The following is a 21,539-nucleotide window of genomic DNA, read 5'->3' as shown; positions in this document are numbered from 1 at the left end:
TCGCTCCAGTAATATGTGTCACTACAATGCCCCTAACTAGTGAGCCAGACAATACACCCGCCAAGGTCCTCACATTCTGCCACCAAGGCTGAATGGTGAAAAGATCAAGAACTGAAATGCAGTAATAAGAGAGGGAAAAAGATAAATCCTGCATTGGATTAGGGAAACAATAGACATCGGACACTAACAAAGAGATTCTCCAAGGGCAGTGTTTAAAGAAGGCATTTTAGGTGAAAACAACTGAGTTTTTCTTTAATAAGAAATAGTCTTTTGACCCATCAATATCTTAAAAAGAAATGATTCGTATAAACATGTCCAAGGATGTAGGGACTCAGAAAACTAATACTGCTTTGGAAAATGACAATGAACAAGATTCTCAATGGGAATAAGTAAATATAAAATGCCTACTTAACACGCTGATTCTTCATGAACTCAAACCTACAACATTAGAAGTATCTTTTATCACATGTGCACAATTAAATCCTAAAAAAACTTTGAACACTTGAAAACACTGTTGTTTTTACTAGAAGTACGGACCCTAGCCCCAGAAATATAATTATTTGTCATTAAGACAAAATTGCAGACAACTGTAAGGATGGTGTTAAATATCTATGCTCAAATAATTTTTAACAGCAAAACAAACGTATGTCTCAGTGATACACATATATGCCACTTTCGAAATAAACCTTACCAAATATTATACAGACATAAGAACAAAACAAAAACCGTAACACTCTAAAGAGGCCATTTAAACTCCCACATTTTGTCTCTTAACAGTTCATTGATTGCTAAATTATATTCACTCCTGAATGACCCCAATGTTTCTGCATCACAAATCCTGCCACTTGCTAGAGGCAACGGCCCAGATTCATCATATCTTAATGAAAGGGCTTCCAAGGATGCACTTTGCTCCCATATAGAGGTTCAAGTTCAGGATGATGAAGGGCTGCATCCTTCTGGCAGGGGAAACCAGTAGAGACCCAGATGCTATTCCATCTGGTCTCTGAGGATTGCCTTTCCTGTGAAGATTGGGCAAACTCTCTAGATTTGATTATGGGAGGAGCCTGGATTGGATACAAAGGCAACTTAGGTAGCAGTCATGTTTTTATTCTTTTGTATAAAGAGGTATACTGCAATTCTGGGGGGAGTTGGAAGAAAAGAAATGGATTTGGAAATATTATCATTCATATTGACAGTCTCTCCTTGACTAGACCTTACTCAGGGTATTCTGACTTTCTTATCAGCTAAGCCCTGACTTTTGGACTTCATGTTCTTCTCTGCTAAGTCAGTTTAGACAAACCTTCCACCCCAATATGTGACCATACTCCATATCTGATGGGGCTCCTCATGTTCCTCAAACCCTATGTGAAGTCTGACCACCCAGGCATGCCTGCAGCAAGAATTCAACAAGGCTCACTTAGCATCCTTCATAACTGTCTACCCCTCATCCCAAATTCTGCTCCTTAGCTGTAAATTTAGTCACTTCCTTGTTGCAGTCAAAATTGAGCCAAGATCTCCACAGAAATCTCTCTTCTCCCACAAAAAAAAAAACAAAAAAAAACAAACCTGTTTTTACCACTTTAACCACTATCTAACTCTGGTATTTCTTCGAGAGTATCCAACATGTGATCCATTTACAAAAATTTAGACATGAAGATAGTTGTAAATGGCAGACATAGCAGAAATTTGGGAACTGGTAGAGGAGATAAAGAGAGTAGCGAGAAGATAAGAAAACTGTGTAATTTTTACCCCTAGGGTCTAAAATTACACATAATTAACCTTGGTATGATACAATTAACTAAACTAAAGAGCTGAGGGTTGGGGATGTAGCTCAGGGACAAAGAACTTGCCTAGCATTTCCAAGACCCTGGGCTTGATCCTCAGCACCACAAGACACAACTAAAGAACATACTTAAATTTTACAAATTTTCCTACTGATAACCTATTCTGTTCCAGGATCCTGTATTTTCTGTCACATCTTGGTCTCTTCTAAACTGTAATAATTCTTCAGTCCTTCTTTGATTTTTTATGACTGAGATATCATATTCATTCAATTCAAATTTTTCTCTAGTTATTGAAACAAGATTATGTTCTCACTTCGGCATCACGTATACTAAAACTGAAACAAGATTATTAATTTAAGGAAATATACTACACGAAAAAAAGTCTGTATCAAGAAATTGTTACAGTTTATATGTAGATGTCCTCCCAAAGCTTCAAAGGTCACAGGTGGAGCTTTTGGGAGGTAACTGGATCATGGGAGTGTGGTATTTGTAAGTGAATTAGTCCACTGATGAGTTTATGGCTAAATGTTAGGTTGCAAAGTGAAGCCTATTTTGAGAAGGTGCATCACTGGGGGTGGCCGGGAAGGGTCTATCTCCTTTCCTTCTCCACTAATCCCTCCCTGCTTCCTGACTGCCATGCCAGAACAGAAGCACTCTCCCAGGCCCTCTGCCATGCTGCCCTGCCTTGGAGCCAGCCAACTATGGACTGAAACAACCATAAACTATGACCCAAAATAAACCTTTCCTTCTTTAACTTGTGAGTGTCAGGGACTGTGTCTCAGTGACAAGTAAAGTAACTAAGACAATGATGCTACTGTCATTTAATAGCTGGGATGTGTGTCTTGATCACTAGCTAATGTGGGATCTGTCAGGTTTCTTTACTGTACAGTTACTGTATTAATATATACCTTAGATAAAATACTTTAAGACCAGGGAACTCCCATTTTTCTTCAAAGTGCTAATTTTTCAGCACCCATCAATATGGACTTAAACTTATTTTATTCTATAGCTTAAAATCCAATACTGAATTTATTTATATTATGTTGTTGCTCAAACTATTCTAGCTTTGGTCATTAAAGAGCTTCTTTTTATTAGATTTTGTCTCCTTTTCAGAACTGTCCATGTATTTGGGGGATCAGCCTTACTCTCAGGCACCAAAAAAATTCCAAGTTTAGTTTTTATTTTTCTGGCCTTGGCTCTGGAATCAGTCACTTCTCTAAAAAGCCTGAGGTCATTTTATTGGATAACGGTATTCAGAAACCAAGATCGAGGCTCCGGTTTTTCTCACTATGAACGGACTGCCATTACTCTAAGTCTTTTCAGCAGACAGAGCTAGAAAATCTAGTGAACCACCTGTGGGTGCATATCTATTCTTCTGAACAGACGTGCACTGAGTATGAAACCAGTTAGCTGTATCTGTGTGTATATATGCACATAAACATGCGTTCTCACCTGTAACTCTTATCCCAACTCAACATCATTGCATTCTTGCCGTTCCTTATTTATAATTTATTTTTCAAACAATAACACAACTCTCATTATCATTACTTAAATCTGATAGATTAATTAGAATTCCAGCTCATATTCTTAAGAAATACTTTTACTGATAGATTACAGCATTTACATATAATTTTTTGTCTTTAGGCTTAACAAGTATCCAGTCAAAATACTCTACAATTACTGAAGTTTGTGGTTCTCCCATACCCTTCAATTTATCTATTATTATCCTGTAAAATAAAATCATACATATTATAGTTAGGTATAATATTTGTTCTTGTCTGTATTTCATTTTGGGTTCCACAAAAATCCCGATCAGTTTTAATTATTTGCTTTAGGGGGTGGGTAGAGGGTATGGGAAACATTATGAGTCTAGACATCAGAGCCACACAAAAAGCTTATCATCAAAAGTTGGCCTCTGTCCTCATCCTTTCTCCCCCAGAAATATTATCCACATTCCTCAGCTTTTTCCCACCTAGTATCTGTAGAAAACCAGTCACTGTTTCTGGTTCATCCTTCAAACTTTCCTTTTGCAGTAACAAGTAAATGAATATAGTGAAATATATTTATATTCTTTCTCCTATGTGTGTGTGTGTGTGTGTGTGTGTGTGTGTGTGAGAGAGAGAGAGAGAGAGAGAGAGAGAGAGAGAGACAGAGAGGAAGAGGGAGGGAGGTGGAGAGGGAGAGAGACAGAGAGAGAGGTGCTCTTCATTAATAACATACATATTTTTGTGTTCTGCTTTTTACATTTAAAAATAAATCCTGGAGAGCCAGGGATTTAGCTCAGTGGTGCCACTGCCTGCCTCACAAGTCCAAGGTCCCCAGTTCCATCTCCGGTACCAATCAATCAATCAATCAATCCTGGAAATAGCTTCATATCAGTTCTTAAACACCTTCTTTGTTTTTTTTCTTCGCTGCATTGTACCGCACTCTGTGGATATACCGTAGTTTATTCAATCAATCTGCTATGTATAGGCAATTAAGTTCATTCCACTATTTTGCAATTATAAAAAATGCTATACCAAACTTATACATGTGCATTTCTATATTTTTGCAGTGTATCATCAGGGTAGACTTCTAGAAGTGGGACTGCTAAATCCAAAGGTAAACGTATATGTGATTTTGTTAGATATTACCAAATTTGTCTCAAGAATTGCACAATTTACATACCTTCCAGCAATGTACAGGAGTGTAAGTTTCCCCACAACCTGATCCACCAAATGTATTGTGATACCATTCAGTTTTTACCATTCTCATGGGTGGGAAATGGCATCTTAGTGGTGTTGCACTGCAGTTCTCTAGTTATGAGTGAGCTAGTTTTACAAATGTTCACCGGTCATTGTTACATAATTTCTATGAACTTTATGTGCATATCTCTTACCTATTTGTCTACTTGGTTTTTGTCCTTTTGTTGTTCGATGTCTAAAGATTTTTTTCTCTCACTGTGTTAGGTATATTAGCACTTTGTTGTAATGTATATTACACGTATGTTGCCATAGGGATTGTCATTTGTCTCTTAACTTTGAGTATTTTTGGTAATAAAAAAATTTAATTTTTACGTGAACTATATCGACCTCTTAGTGCATCTGGATTTTGAGTCACAACTAGCAAGCCTTTCTCAGTACTAGGAAGGATTGAAGAGGATTTAGTCTTTGTTTTCTTCTGGCACTTTTAGGTTCATTTATTACATTAAGATCACTAATCCACTTCCAATTTATTACTGCTCACAAAAATGTTACATAATAAAATTTTCCAGTTGTGATGTGAAGTAGCAAGGCCTCCTAGCCATTGATACTCAAAAAATTCTGAGAACTGCTTTGATTTGTCTATTCCTATCTAGACATAGGTTATATCTAGCTGTAGATGTTTAACTTGGAGTCACAAGTTGGAGGGAAATATTTAACTGAAAAAATTACATAAGCCATACAAGTTTTCTTCTTTTCCTTATCTTCTCTCTCCTGCTCGCTGCCTGCCTCTGCCTGTCTTCCATCTTCTGCAGATGGGAAGCTAGAACTCAAATGATAAGCCTAATTTGGTTAGAAAACAAAATGGAATGATTTCCTGACAGCTCATTCTTTATCTGAGGGTACACTCTCAGCTCCATATAGCACCCTTCATTGTGAAGGATGAACACCAGTGACCATGGTAAATCCATTCATAGAACTTGTTTTCCCCTCTGCACCATCTGAATCTGTTAAAAATCTTAACTAGGAGTTTAATTTCTCTACCGGGGGCTTTAAATTAATTAGGAGTTTACATGCTAACAAAGAGCCTGATACATCCATAAATCAATCTGGTGTAGGAAGACTACTTGAGGAGATGTCTATTCAGTGGAGACCTCACATTCAGCATCCCTGTCGGGCTTCCAACAAAAGGGTGCAGGTGTGGAATAGGCCACTGTGACAAGGAAGCCCCAATAATTATTTTGCATCACTTAAGCCACAGCAGGTAATATGGCAAATCAAAGTCCCAGGCGCTCAGCAAGTGAAATCCCCGTACCATGAAAAGCCGCATCATATCGCTTTAACCTCTATAAATGAATTGCCGTAACACTGTGATTTACTTTATACCAAGTCGAAGAATTAAAAGGACATTGATCAAAAAGATCTCTTTTTTTTCTCTTGTTAGGAATAGAAAGTAACAGATGGAACCACTTTTTTTTTTTTTTAATAATGTGCTGAATATCACTTAGAGCCTTTGAAATTGCTGGTGCCTTTTATTAAATGCACTCACGTTAAGGTCTGCACTCACACAGGGTTGTTTTCTCTGCACAGAATGCTACTCGTACCGCTTTATTAAAACACTACATTTGTGTTTTCTGAGTCAACTTTAGAATAATATAACAGTGATTCCCAATCTTTAAACATTTTCATGGGATAGTTGTTTTGTTTCTTTTGTGTCATTTAATTAGCAAACACCTGATAAACAAAAGAACCCAGATTCACTTTTAAATAATTTTCTAGTGTGTTACAATAACATCTGCATCTATATAAAAATCATGGGTGTATGTATATGAAACAGCAAGCTATTTTTTAAAATCTATTAACAATCTCTAGCTTAAATGTAGGATTAGGTCTCTTTGCAATAGTTCTCCTTGGGATAATATTTTTGTTCATCCAGATGATTAATACCCTACCCTACATTCTCAGCCTTAGGGTTCTTAAGTGTGCATTCTAGATTCAATTATATTTAAGTCTATATAAGTAATATTCTATAAATAAATCCTTTTTGAGCTGAAGACATGGCATTATATAAACTCCCACCACAAATGGTATTAAGAAATTAGTACTTTTGAAATATGAAACCACAAAGTCTCAGTGTAAATTCAACATCTCAAAAGTTATTAGAGATTTAAATTAAACAATCAGGTTGCAGATGATTTAAGTTTGGAAATACTGGAGTGAATCTTCCAAGAAATTTAGCTACACAAATGGCTTTTTTCCCTTGTATATATGTTACATGAAGGACCCACAAAGAACATGTTTTCCACCTACCCACAGTCACAACAGTTAGGCATACAAAGATTCAGACCCTGCAGGGTTCATTGCCATGGCAAGCAAAGAAAAGAAAATAAAGAAAGTAACTCTGTGCCAAAGAACAGGGATTTAAACACATTTCCTATTCCAAAAGCCCTTGATTCAAACTGTGAAGATGAATGCAGAGATCAGGGGACCCGGAATGCACTGCCCAAGCCATTCATTCATGTGCAGCCTCCCCCAGCCTCACTTTACCCTTTTAAACTACACAGATGTTCTCAGAATGTAAACATGCTCTACTGCCAGCCATGTTTAAAAATGAAACAAAGAAATTCTTCTTTTGGTCCTGTTCCCCATTCTCCAGCTACCACTCCAATTTTTTGGCTGCTTTCATGCTACAAATTTGTAAAACAGTGGGCTATACTGGAGTCTCCACTTCTACGCCCAGTATCTTTCAGTCTAGATTTCCATACTCGTGAGACCATCAAGAGTCATCCCAACACAAGAGCAGTATGTTATCAGCAAAGGCCATGAAGAGAGCGAGGACATTCATCTCTGCTCAGCGGTAACAATGCCCTGAGCGTCACAATATAAACAGAGACAACCTAGGAAACCTAGACTTCTACCTCTACCTGGCAGTCATGATATACCATCATCCCCAAGAACTCCCCGCTGGGGTGGTATCAGCAGAGGCCCACAGTCAGGCTTCTCAGCATCATTCAGTGATAATGAGGTGATAAAACACCTTTCATGTAAGCAGAGGCCATAAAGGTAACAGGAACAAAGCACTCTTTCCCTCCCACCCAGTATCACAGGAGGTTCTCCCAAGTAGCCCTAATTCCTAACCCTGCCCAGCAGTGAGGAGAAGCCCCCATCATCCCTCTGTCAATGGATGATGATGGTAAACCCAGATTAACTCTCCAATCCAGCAGCAACAAGGCAGATCATCCCCTTCCTTGTTGGAGAAACCCCAACAGAAGCCAGAGAAAGCATATGTTTTAAGATAGAACAGGGTCTCCTAATATAATATTCAAAAGGCCTATGTTTCCATGGCAAAAAATTTTTAAAAATGAGTTATCTCAAACTGGATGACAAAAAATCATAAATGACAACTTTAAGAAGAGAGAAATGTTAGTATTATATGACCAAGATTTTAAATATTCATGATAAAATGCTTCGATGAACAGTTATGTTCATAATAAAATGTAAAATAAGCCTTTAATGGCAAAAAAACCCAAAACAAAACAGAAACGCTCAGCAAAAAGAAAAAAGAAGAAAAACATTAAAGATACAAATAAGAACCAAATGGCAATCTGGTACTGAAAACTTTAATAGTCTAAATAAAGCAAGCAATGAATCGTTTCATTCAAAAGAATGAACAAATGGAAGAGAGAAGAAAAGAGATCAGTCCATTGGAAGATAGAACAATAGAAAATAGATAATCTGAATAGCAGAGAGAAATTAGAAAAAAAAATAATACACAGAGCCTCAAGGATGTGTGAAATTAAAACAGACCCTCACAGTGTTGCCTCAGAGTTCTTGAGAGAGAAAAGAGGAGCTGAAGCTTTATTCAAATAATGGATGAAAACAGAAATTACACAAAATACATAAACCTACAAATTTAAGAAACAAATCCCAGACAGATATATCCACAGAAAGAAAAATGCTACACCAAGACACAACATAATCAAACTTCTGCAAATTAAATACAAAGGAAAAATCTGGAAAATAGTGAGGGAAAAACGGTAAGATACTTATGGGGCAAAACAATTATGATGACAGCAGGTTTCTCATTAGAGACCCTGGAGGCCAGAAGGAAATGCTGCAAAAACAAAACTGTCAACCCAGAATCCTATATCGAATCAAATCCTATATCGAATCAAAATATCCCTCAGGAATGAAGGGGAAATCAAGATATTCTCAGATGAAGGGAAGCTGAAGAAATTGTGTTGCCAGTAGATCTATACTAAAAGAATGGTTAAAGAAAGTTCTCTACACAGAAGAGAACTGATAAAAATCTGAATCAATGCAAAACAGATTAAAGACCTAAGTGTAGAGACCACAAAACTACTAGAAGAAAACATAGGGGAAATCTTAATATTGGCTTTGGCAAAGACTTCTTTTTTTAGGCACACCAGGCCTCTGGCAACAAAAACAAACATAAACAAGTAAGACTACATCAAACTAAACAGCTCTTCACAGCCAAGGAAACAATCACAAAATGAAAAGTCAGCCTCCATATTGGAAGAAAATATTTGCAAAGTATATAGCCAATAAGGGGTAATTATCTGTCTATCACTATGTGCACGTACACACGGATACACACACATATCTGGAACTCACACGGCTCAATAGCAAAACAACACAACAGAAAAAAAATGACTTAAAAGGGGCAAGCCATCTGAACATACTTTCTCCAAAGATGACATGAAAATGATCAAGATATAGGAAAAAGGATATAGGCTAGCATCACTAATCATCAAGGAAAAATGAACTAAAGCCACGAGGAGGTACCACCTCACACTTGTTAGTATAGCTACTATCAAAAGATAACTGTTATCAAGGGAACAGTGAAAAGAAGCCCTTGTATGATGTTAGTGGCAGTGTAAATTGCCATGGCCATAATGGAAGCAACATGGTTGTTTCTCACAACAAGCAAAAATACAAGTACATAAGACTTAGCCAATTCCTCCCTGAGTATATATCCAAAGGAAAGGCACCTCATAGAAATATCTGTGCTTTCACATTCACTGCTGCTGGAAACAATGTAAATGCATTTAGGGCTATACAGCTCACTCTCCACATAATCAACAACAAAATTCTGGGTCAGCAAGTACAATGTTGTAATTCTACTAGAAGTCATTCTTTAATAAATGACTGAAAAAATATTTTCTCATATAAAGACTTTAAAACACATCTTATTCCACATATAGTTTGGGCACCCTTAATCCAAAAATCTGAACTCCAACATGCTCTGAAATTCAAATTCAATATGCTCTGGAATGCCAAGATACTCAAAACATTTTGAGGTTTGGAATATTTTGGGTTTTTCAGTTTAGGAATGTGCAATCAGTAAAAGTTTGTAAAAATATCCCAAAATCTAGAAGCCTCTGGAATCTCAAATCTTCTGATCTCAAGCATTTCAGATAAAGAACAGTCAACTATTACAAGATAGGGATAATATTTAGCATTAAGAAGATGCCAATCAGTCTCCTGCCTTCCTGATTTATATATTACATAAAGGATGTGCATCTACCCCTCTGTGATCTTAGATCTGGCAAGCACAATTGTCATGCCAAGAACACCAACATTAAAATGTTTACTTCTTTAAGCCAGGTGTGGTGGCACAGGCCTGTAATCCCAGCACTAAGGTGACTGAAGCAGGAGCATTGCCATGAGTTTTGAACTACATAGTGAGTTTCAGGCCAGTCTGAACTACATAGTGAGACCCTGTCTAAAAAAAAAAATAAGATTTTTATTCCTTGAATTTCTGAGTTAACTTTTTTTGTATTTCCAGTGACCATTCAACTTTTCCCATGGATAGATGCATGTTCTCCGCATCTTCAGTCTTGCTCATTTTCATATTTAATACTAAGATTTAAGATTTAAGTTTTAGGGGCTGAGGATTTAGCTCAGTGGTTTCACTGCCTGCTGCGCAAGCACAATGACCAGAGTTCAATCCCCGGTACCAAAAAAAAAAAAAAAAAAAAAAAAATTAAGTTTTTTATTGGTGCCAATAATGTAAAATAAAAAAATGGTAATACTGGGGATCACATGCAGAGCATGAAGTGAATTTTTTAATACAAGAAATGAATCCACATCTATTTATTCGAGGACCTAGATAAAGAGATTAATTATCATGGCAGATAAAAGATATCACTGGAGTTTGGACAGATATTAGGTATCTTATTGTTAATATATATTAGTTAAAGAAATCTTGTGTCGTCATTGAGTTTAGCACTAGTTAAGCAAAGTTAGGTTAAGCAAAGATTCCTCAGAGCTTTTAACATCAAGTACATGGACAGTGAATCACTAGTGCAGGTATATGAGATGCTAACTTTCACAAGCTCATTTAAACTCTTGATTTTCATACTATGGACTGAAGATGTTAAGAGCTGAAGGCTAATTTCAGAAGCAACTAATAATGCAAAGCTGCTTCACCTATTTGCTCCTAAAAATTTAGCTAAAATTTTAGGCTCCCCGGAAAAATATTGAAGAAATTATACACTATAAAATTTCAAAAGATGAGGTTATGGGATGACATAGTTCCAAGAATCCAGTGAAAGCACTTTGCAAGGATGTCCAGAGAATAGAACGAGAATCACTGACAGATTCTTTGACAACAAAAGGCTCAATAGAGTAAATTCAAAAACTGACACAAACTTGTCAGGCTTTCCTCTGAATTCACTGTCTTTCTACTTGAACCACTTCACCCATCTCAAGATGCCGAAAGTCTCAAGAAAACACTGCATCCACCATAACAATGAAAACAAGCTGACAAAGTCAAGACTGTAAATTTTTAAAGCCCATTACACAACTAAAGCTACTAAGAAACACAAATGAACTAAAACTCAGGAACTGATGGATCCTGCTTCCCAGCTTTCAAGGGCAGACAGAGACATATGGCTGCTCTAATTCTGGGTATGACAATACAAGAAAAAGCTTCCATTAATGGTTGAGGGAAGCCAGATAAACTTCTTATAAAAGTTTAAAAATTGAGTATACTGGTGTGTTTTAAAGTCTCTAGGGGTGGCAACTACACATCTGCCAAATTCTGCTGCAAGTAATGGGTCAGAGAAAGAAAGTTAAGAGACTCCCTCTAATGTGTGAGAGCTAAGGCACAGTGTAGAAACCCCCTAAATTACCCTAGGCTTCCAATAAAACAGGCAGGAACTGGTGGACACCACGAAAGTACCAGCAAGATGGAGAAATTACTTTGAGGAGCATAAGCACAGGACTTTGTAAAACTGGGGAAAAGGCAAGAAAACTAAGCCACAGAGCACAGTAGTCCTTTGCTAATTAACTTCTACATCCCTCTCATGATGCGGGCAGAGAAGCAGAGAAGAATTCTTAAGGCCTAGAACAGCTGGGAGAGAGAGCAAAGAGAACTTCAGAGGGACTCAAAATGCTGTTGGCAGGGTATAAAGCTAAGCATGAGATGGCTTTCATGTTGCCAAACACAGACACTAGAGTAAAGCAAAAAATCTCCAGGGCCTTTATAGAGCTCAAATTCCAACCCCTGTATAAGGGAAGGTCCTGATCTTACCCTAAGATTCATTTAGGGGTTATGCTTCCAAAAAAGATGGAGTAAGCATCCTCCAGCTGGTCTCTCCCACTGAACACAAATGTAGATCCTAGACAGAATCCAATGAATGGCTATCTAATAAGAACTCTGGAAAGTGAATGGTGGCAGATATACTGAAGAAGGAAATCAGCATTAGGAGTTCCACGAAGCAGCAGTGAATTCATCATTTTCCCCCCTCTCTTAATATCACTTTAATTGGTATCAAAGAGATCAAAATTCAGAAGCATACACTGCATATGCACAGAACCAGCTCCAGGAGCCTCTTTTAATATCCCAAAGAGAAGAAAAGGAATCCCTAAAGGATCAGAGAATGTGAAGACATATAATGGATAGTTTTTCTATTTTCCCTTCACTCCTTCCTTACCCGAGAGGATTCAACACTGAGGGTGGCAGCAGCCGGAGATCACTCCTACAGCAGAGTGAGTACCTAAATCTCTGAAGTCCGAAGGAGGAACCTTTATCCTCTCAGAGGAGCTATGATCACAAGATTGAGAGGCAAACTCCTGCTGCTCTTTCTCCCTTTTTATCTTCTGACTACTCAATTCCAGACATAGGTACAGGCATGGGAGCTAAGCAGCAGGGAAGGGCAACTAAAGCACTAAGCTTTCACATGGAGGAGCAAGAAAGGAGGATCCAGGAAGGTTCAAAAAATATCAGACACCACACAGAAAAGAAAAAACCCAGGAACACTCCCATGACATTTGATGAACCTCTATATTCACAGGCACAGATCTTATCTAAACACCACACACAGCTATAGAATTGAGCTACAAAGACCTGAGTCACAGTCCTAGACTGACCTGTAGGTAGTGTACACATAGTCCAAATACTCACAGGACTGTGAACATCGTGAAAAATGAACTCACAATAAAGCTCCAACCCTCAGAACGCAGGTCAAAACCTGATATCTGACCCAAACCTAGTCACTTGCCACCTCATACAAACACACAACAAACTCAACATTCTCTTTTGGAATCAAAAAAGACTCTCATAATATTAAAATTGGGCAGGACACAACACAAAATTACATCTGAAGAACTAGGAAGATCTCAACTTAGGAGATGAAGGGCTATTATCAGGCATCAACAACTTCATGGCATAGATGACAGAATATTTAAATTCAAAACACTTTAAAAAAGAGATAACCATTCTTTTAAAAAGAAGAGCAAACTATTGAAATAAGTAGAAGAAATGTCTCAAGAAAGAAATAAAAGACACACAGAAGAAAACAAGAAAAATGTTAAAGCTGAAAAACATTTCCATGACTCTTAAACAAGGGATGTTCTCCCTGTGTCATTTTATTATCTGCATTTTTCTGAACAAGAAACTTTCAGTGTTCATTGGTCATGATACTTTCCTAACACCTTGCCTTGCCTTTTCACTTTATTCATAATATATTTTACTCATAAGTGTGGCCTAAACATAGTGACTTTGTTCCAAAGAGTACAAGATAGAAAATGAAGAATAGCTTTACAGTGGTGGCTGACAAACACTACCTCAGCCAAAGGATTGAGGTCCACATCAACAATCAAACTTCATGTTGATGGTATACATCCTTAACAGGTAGTGAGTTTTAAAAAACAGCACTTTACGTTGTGGTCTGCCTGCCTAAAGTATAATCAACTCTAATCACAAGAAAAACATCAGACAAATCCCAATGTGACAAATGCCAAAACAAAAATTAAAAAATTAACCAATATTTTTTTTCAAAGCTGTAAAGGTCATCAAAAACAGGACAAGTCTAAGAAACTGTCAAAAACCAACAGAAGCCTAAAGGATATGACAGTATATGTAATATACAGCTTAGCTGAGACCCTGGAACCAGAAAAGCACATAAGGGAAAATGATGGAAGTCTGAATGAAGTATGGAGTTTATTATTAATAGTAATTCATCATATTGGTTCATTAATTGTGACAAGTGTACCACAGTAATGTAGGGAAAACAAGCTACAGGGCAAATGGGAACATTCTATACTATCTTCAATTTTTGGGGGAAGTGAAAAGTTTTATTTTTAAAAAGTGTATTGGGAATATGTCACTCATTTTTTCTCCTCAGGGCCAGTTTGAATAATAGTTCTTTCAATGGCAAAGGGTAAGCAGTCTTATCACTGACCCAGGTACACACGGACATGTGGACTACAGTAGGGTGACAGTAACAGTTACACTCATCAATAAACGACATTGGAAAATTGGCTAATTTGCAGAGGATTCTTCCTAATCTTTACCTCATGCCAAAACTATTCCATCTAGAATTGTAAAGATTTACGAACAAAAATGTAAAAGTTCTAGAAGATAAGAATGAGTATCTTCACATTTGTGGAGTGGTACAAATGTTCCTTACCAATAACAAAACTTAAAATGGCAGTGAGGTCTTATTTTGCTCTTAATTTATTTACATATTTGTGATACATAAATGTTACATCCACCTTGGGGAATTGGTACATATGCATATCACATTTTAATCAGGTTTTTTAGTTTTAATCTTTATTAGTATATGTTTACAGAACATAATGATGCTATCCCTCATGAGAAGTTGGTATATGTACATAACAGATCCTAATTCCTTTCTTTATCTCCTTCTCCCCTCCCTCTCCTCTTCCTCCATCTCTTGGTCCCTTTCCCTTTTCCAAAAGATCTATTTTCCATTTTCCTATCATCTTGCTCATTATTATTTTTATTCCCCCTTCCCCTTAACCCTTTCCTCTCCCTTCTTTTCCAGATCCCCTTTTCATCTCCAGAATTTACCTGTTTTCTACCATCTCTCTTTTACCTTGCTCTTTAAATTGCTGATATTTTGAGTCTCTCCTGTAAGAAAAACTATGTGATATTTTACCTTCTTTCATATATTTCACTTAGTATTGTGGTCTCAAGATTGATTCATGGTCCTACAAATGACTCAAATTGATCCTTTTTAATGGCTGAGTTATATATGATATATATGTATATATGTTTAATTTTTATATCAATTTATGTGTTGACGTGCATATAGGATGCATCTAAGAATTAGCTATTATGATTGGTACTGCTATATACATGGATGTGCATGTATCTCTGTAATGTGATGACTTTAATTCTTCCTAGGGGACTAGCTGGATCAAATGGAATTTCCAGTTTTAATTTAAGGAATCTCCATACTTACCTCTGTAGTGGTTACACTAGTCTACATTCCTACCAACAACGCAGAAGAATTTCTATTCCCCCACACCTTCACAGTCATTTCTTGTTTACTGAGTCCTTGATAACAGCCATTCTTACTGTAGTAAGGTGGAATCTCAATGTTGTTTTGGTTTGCATTTCTCTAAATACCAAAGATGCTCAATATTTTTTCATGTACTTATTGGCCATTTGTATATCTTCTTATTTAAACTGCCCACATTTTGATTGAGTCTTTTATTCATGGGGTGTCTAATGTTTTTGAGATCTATATTCTCAATATCAGTTCTCTATGCGAGGATAGTTGACAAAAATGTTTTCCCTCTCTGTAGATTGCCTCTTCACTCTGTTGGTTGTTTCTGTTGCTTGGCAAAAACTTTACATTTTGATGAAATGCCATTTGTTGATACTTGGTATTATATGTTGTGTTACTGGAGTTCTGTACAGGAAGTCTTTGCCTATGTCTATGTTTTCAAGAGCCTTACCAGTTTTTATTCCAACAGTCAGTGCTTTTGTGTTTTATATCTAGGTCTTTGATCTATTTTGATTTTACTTTAGTACAGAAGGAGCAGTATGGACTTAGATTCACTATTCTGCACATGACTAACAAGTTTTAAAAATTGTGATGCTTTAAAGACAAAACAGATCACATGCAGGACACTGGGCCAGTGATATGGATTACAAGATGAAATAATTTCCCAGAATGAAGATAAAAAAACATAGGGTATTTGTAAAAAATAATGAAAGGTAAGCATGAAAAAACAATGGCAAGAATTATTTCCCAGGATAAAGGATTAAGAAAAGAAACATAAAAAAGTTCAATATGCTGAAATAAAGTTTTCTAAAATAAAGACGAGTTAATAGAACAAACAGAGAAGACAGAACTAATGCAAACAGAAGATCCAAGATAACATTGCTAACCAATTGTGCCGGACTTTGAACCCAGACCTCCCTCATCCCAAGCTCCTATTCTAATTCCACATGTGTACATATTTTGTTAGCCACTAAAAAGAAATCTCTCCACATGCAATGTGGAAGTATGGTTTGGATCTATATTAGAAAAGGGGACATTAGTAGAAAAACTGATGACATTTCTAATAAAGTTTAGTTAATATTAATATACCAATGTTAATCTCTTAGCTTCAACAATTTCATCACAATTATGTAAGATATTAATGTTAAGTAAACCTAAGTGAAGGGTAGGCAGGTATGAAATGTTTTTACAAATCTAAAATGATTCCAAGTAGCTTATTAAAAATAAATCTCTCAAAATGGTGCCTTGAGTACAGTTCTAATAGTCTGCATACAAACTTTTAAGTGAAGAGATTTATTGCATAAAACCAAGTTTTAAAAAGGGCCTATTTTGCATTGAAGACATTAATTAAGGCATGTTTATTAATGATTTCTAAAAATTAAAATCTGCCTCAATTTAATTGTAACAGCTTTTTAAAGACTTCTTACATATTTCTCTCATATGATTTTTCCTTATACATGGATAAACACATACCAAAACACTATAAGCAGTAATTTTTAAAGATAAATTATTCTCCACTTCTGGTAGAGATGTGATGCGAGTTCTGTGAAACACCTGTTGCAGCAAGAAATAAATTTACAGGAGTGAACAGAACTGCCTGATTTTAGGAGATGTCAGATACTGAGAGAATAAAGACTTCAAAATAAATGAATTCTAGAAGCAAAAAAAGCCAAAGCATATAATTAAGCAGAAAACACAGAGGAATTTGATTATGTAAAGGAAAGAAGGAGAAACCATAAGAAAAGAAGAGAAAAAAGAAAATCAGTGAAAGTCAGGGATGATAGTGCCTCCAAGGAACTGAGATGTGATAGATGATGGAACAGGGGAAGATGACAGGGAAATGAGTAATATTTAACCAGATCACGTCAATGCCTTGCTCAAGGCCTTACCAGTGGATCCCACCACTGACAGCATGGGCCAGATATCCAGGGAGGCCTTGATGGTCTGTCTACCCTCAGCTTCCATCATTCCTGTCTTCTTCCCACACTTACCTGTCCCCTACACTCCCTTCAGTCAATCCTGTGCCGAAACATTGCCTCAGCCATTTCCCTACCTTTAGATTTGCAGAACTCCATGTGGAGAATGCCCCTTCTTCAGAAAGCCCAGTGGCAAATTCCACTACCTGCAAGTTTTGCTCAAATACTAACTTATTAGTGATTTATTACTATGCACTTTTTATTTAAAATAATGAGACCCCAAAACTCATGATCTCCTGAGCTGTTTTATTTTCTCACAGTCACATCCACCGTAAGTTTTGTGATATTGAATGTGAGTCTCTCCAATCACTAGACTAGAAGCACTCATATTTTTGCCTCTTCTGGTCACTGCTATTTCCCTTGTACCTAGAATAGTGCCAGCCACACAGTAAGTTGCCCCCCAAAATTCATCTAATCGATCAATACAAAAATGTGATTTTTCAGTATCATCAGTAAAATTTAGAGCAATACAATATTGGTTACTTTTCCAAAGTCACTTTGTTTTTCTGGTAACTGGAGTCAACTTTTTGCCTGTTTTCTGGGTATTTGCTACACTCCATAGTGTTTCAATGGGGAATTTTGTTTTTAAAGGACTTTACAGCTATCTATCTAGAATCATTTCAAGTCAGGAACACTCAATGCAGTCTCAAAAAGAATAAAAGTGCCTTCTCTCAAAGCCTTTTCTTCTGAGCTTCAATAACATTTAGATCTTACAGAAAAAAGCTATGCATCCTAAAAACTACATGGGCAAATGTTCAGTAGCACAATCATTAAGCAAATGGAATCACAAAATTCCAACTTCATTTTCAAGAAGAGAAAACTGAGATCTACAAAAGTTGTTGCTTTCTCACAGTGAGTTAAAGGATAGCCGATGAGGTGATGGACAGGCGCTCAACCTTAAAGAAGACCCAAGAGGTAGAGAGTGGCCTACCTTCCCAACATCTCTTTATGTACGGAGAAGTCCAGTTTGGAAAGGCTCAGTTCACCATTTGAAAAAGACCTTGTTTCCACTCATTGCTCAAGGATGTTTACAAATGGCTGCTTCATTTTTTTCAACATTCAAGATTCTCTGCATTATGATCACTAGCAAAAAAGCAGCCATTTAATCAGTTTCCCGAAGCATGTTCTTCGGCCACTGTGCCTCACAAGCCCTGCTCAATATCTGGACTTCACATTCCCTGCTGAGAACAGTGTAAGGCCAGCATATTCTACAAATTTCTTACTTTTTCAGTGAATGGACTGTCAATCAACTCTGAAGAAATCACATGGAATCAGCTTTCAGGTACTAAAAATATGCCATTTTTCCTCTTAAAATAATAAATTCTGCTGAAGAACTGCATAAATGCCATTGTTTTAAGTAGGAAGAAAATAAGTCTGGTGCTATATTTTCTTCTCAAAGGTAGGAGCAGCAGTTAATCTACACATATGCATTCCCTGGGTACCCAGACACTCATTTCTAATGTTATACTGGCACATGGAAGATACTTTGGAAAGTCTATAAAATGAAGTTACTATAGACCAAAACAACCATATTGATTTTTAGTACAATTCAAAATGCAAGAAAATATCAGTTTTCTAAATGGCACAAGCTGAAAAGGAAAGGGAGAAACATACTGCAAATAGTGGAGATGAGGAAAAGCATAAAAGACAATTACATTAGCAAACATCTTGGTGTTCTTCTTAAGTCTGAAGAACTCAGAGGATCCACTTTGAACTGTCCTAATCTAAAAATCTAAAATTGTTCATTTATGGACTTAGTGCTCACAGCTGAAACCCTGGGCATCCAGTAGACCTTTCTGAAATAAAGCCTTTGAATATTTGAACATTGTTTTGAAAGCCCAAATAGTTTTCTTTTCAATTAATATATCTGCCTTTCTCTGCAAACTGCAGAGCCATCTAAACTGCATTATTAAATAATCATTTCCCAAAATATCATTAAGTTTACTGAACACACATATTTTACTTAGGTATCCTTAGTGAAACCAAATGACTTTCAAACCACAGACCTCTGAATAGAGGGTCAGTAGGAGGAGAGAGAGCAGGACTTACCACTGCCCCCTCACTTGTTCTTTGGGCAACTTCTCGCTGCAGTCGGGCCACAGCCAACTTCTCCCTGGCGAAACAAAAGCACATGATTAGTTGACCATTCCCAGGGCAGAGGAGACACCACATGGCTGTGAAACATTCTTTCAAAGTCTCTAGAGGAACTCCTTCCTTCACTTAGGTCATTTCCTCTAAGATGCTTTCCATAAATATTTAAAGTGACTGGTCAGTAGTGCATTGTTTTCATCTAGCGTCATGAAAGAATTTTTTTTGCCTTGGATTTTATAATAGCCAAATAAATGTTGAATGCTGAGTGAAAGCTTTGCTCAGAGTCCATTAAGACATACCATTTGTTGACAAATTTTCTGTGGCTGAAATAATTAAGTTGTCCTTTCTGTATCAACTTTGCTTATATATTTTTAATAATCTTCATTTGTTTTGTTGTTATTTACTATTACAGAATTTTAAAAGGCAAAAAAGCATAGAGTCTTACTATTCTTAATAATAGAAAATCATTGGCAAGCTTGCTCCATAATCTTTACACTGCTGGGCACTTTATCTAATCTCATATGAGACTGACACTACCCTATGTTTTATTAACTACTTTCTGTAAAGAAACTGGAAATCAGAGCTGCTAAGTAAAAAACACTGAGCCCCAGTGGACATGTGATAGTTTTAGGATCAAGTCTCAGGTATTCTTACTTCAAAGCCTAAATAAAAATTCTCTGTATCGTTTTTCAAGAGCAAGGAAATAGGAAAAAAATGAGACTTATAAATCAGTTTAGTGTTCTCTCTTTAACAATAGGGTTAATTTTATATTTCTTAAAATTATAATTCTGATTTCACTAACAGTTTTTTTTTTTCACTTACAGTTTTTTGAATCTTCACCAAAATTAAGAATACTTTCGTAAAGTACTTGCTTTTGGACAGTTTTAAGGTTATTTATTAAATAGTTGATTGATAACATACAGTAAGTGACCTCGTAGAGTAATCCTCAAATCTTAGTTTTAACAAGATATCCCCTGAAATTCTTCTGTCACTACCAAGATAGGAAACTGAGTGGTATTGCATCGTTAGTCTACCCTCTTCACAGAATTAGTTATATGCAAACACAGAGGAAACTGCTCTCTTCCCAAATGAGTGAGAGGATTTCTTCTACCTAATGGCCCAGGTCTTTGAAATGTCTCTGACTGCCAAGACAGAATGTGCTTTCGGTTGGTTAAGGCCAAGCAGTGTTCTAGGAAAAGCTCTCCCCGAATAAATACCTAAAGGCATGGTCTCAACAATGGGAAACTAGAAGGAGGAGACATTCCAGGGAACGAGTTTGAGGACCAGGAGCAACACCTGTGCACTGCACGTCCCTGTAAGAAGGACCAACAAGTAGACAGGAAGAGCCATCAAGAGATGTAAGTTACTTGCCTGTCTTTAAGGAAACAAGGCAGTGAGTCCATGTGTCCTCTGACTAAAGTCCAATGAGAAGATATAAGGACAAATGTAAGAAATCTAAATCTGAGAGAGATTATATGACTGACTTTGTTTCATGTGAACAATTAAATGCAATCATTTATCTCCTCTCTGGGCAGAAACCATTAAAAATGAACAGAAGGTTGGGGCCGGGGATTTAGCTCAGTGGTTTTGCTGCCTGCTGTGCAAGCACAAGGACCCGAGTTCAATCCCCAGTACCAAAAAAAAAAAAAAAAAAAAAATGAAGAGAAGGTATAACAATGGTGGCCATTTATTAATTGAAAGAAAACAGGAGAATATGCTCTGTACTGTATGTAACAGCTTTCTGGTCACTGAAGTACAATACCTAACAACCAAAATTTAGAAGAGAGTTTGAATCTGTTCCCAGTTTCAGCCCAAGATCACCAGGCTCCGAGGCAGAGACATCATGACAGAAAGAGCGTGCCATAAGGAAAAGCTGCTTAGTTCATGGCTGCTGAGATGCAGATCAGTGAAGGACACCAGAGCAGAAGGGGTGCAGCCAGACATGGATCCCAAGGCCACACCCCATGCCCCACCCAGACACACCCACAGTGTGCACCCCTGACCCACAGAGTGGATTCCAAAGCAAATCAAATTGAAACTCCACTCTAACTGCCACACTCTACAACACAGCAATTCTGTTCTGAAGCATAACCCAACAGAAATACAAATATGTCACTGCCAAAAGACAGACTAGAATGTTCACAGAAGCACTGTGTCTTAAACAGAAAATGTCCATAACATTAGCAAGAGAATAGACAAGTAAACTTCAGCACAGTCATACCC

The 21,539-nt window shown here is 36.9% G+C and overlaps 1 protein-coding gene across 18 annotated transcripts in view; it reads right to left on the bottom strand.

The window, feature by feature from the left end:
• Nckap5 (NCK associated protein 5) overlaps window positions 1-21,539 on the bottom strand; it is a 915,317-nt gene that overhangs the window by 520,094 nt on the left and 373,684 nt on the right. For all 18 annotated transcript variants that reach the window (XR_002386357.2, XM_021236818.2, XM_087195889.1 and 15 more), the window contains one exon: window positions 19,275-19,338. Coding sequence is in view for 12 of the 18 variants with exons in the window: in XM_021236818.2 (XP_021092477.2) it covers window positions 19,275-19,338 (64 nt within the window). In the remaining 6 variants the exon portion in view is untranslated. The remainder of the gene's footprint in view (window positions 1-19,274; window positions 19,339-21,539) is intronic.

This window comes from Heterocephalus glaber, unplaced genomic scaffold (genome assembly GCF_053883595.1).
Source record: "Heterocephalus glaber isolate CG9 unplaced genomic scaffold, H.glaber_assembly_v1.0 deba00000347, whole genome shotgun sequence".
NCBI lineage: Eukaryota > Metazoa > Chordata > Mammalia > Rodentia > Bathyergidae > Heterocephalus > Heterocephalus glaber.
The sequence above is the reverse complement of the archived record's forward strand: the minus strand, read 5'-3'. Positions and strand labels throughout refer to the sequence as shown.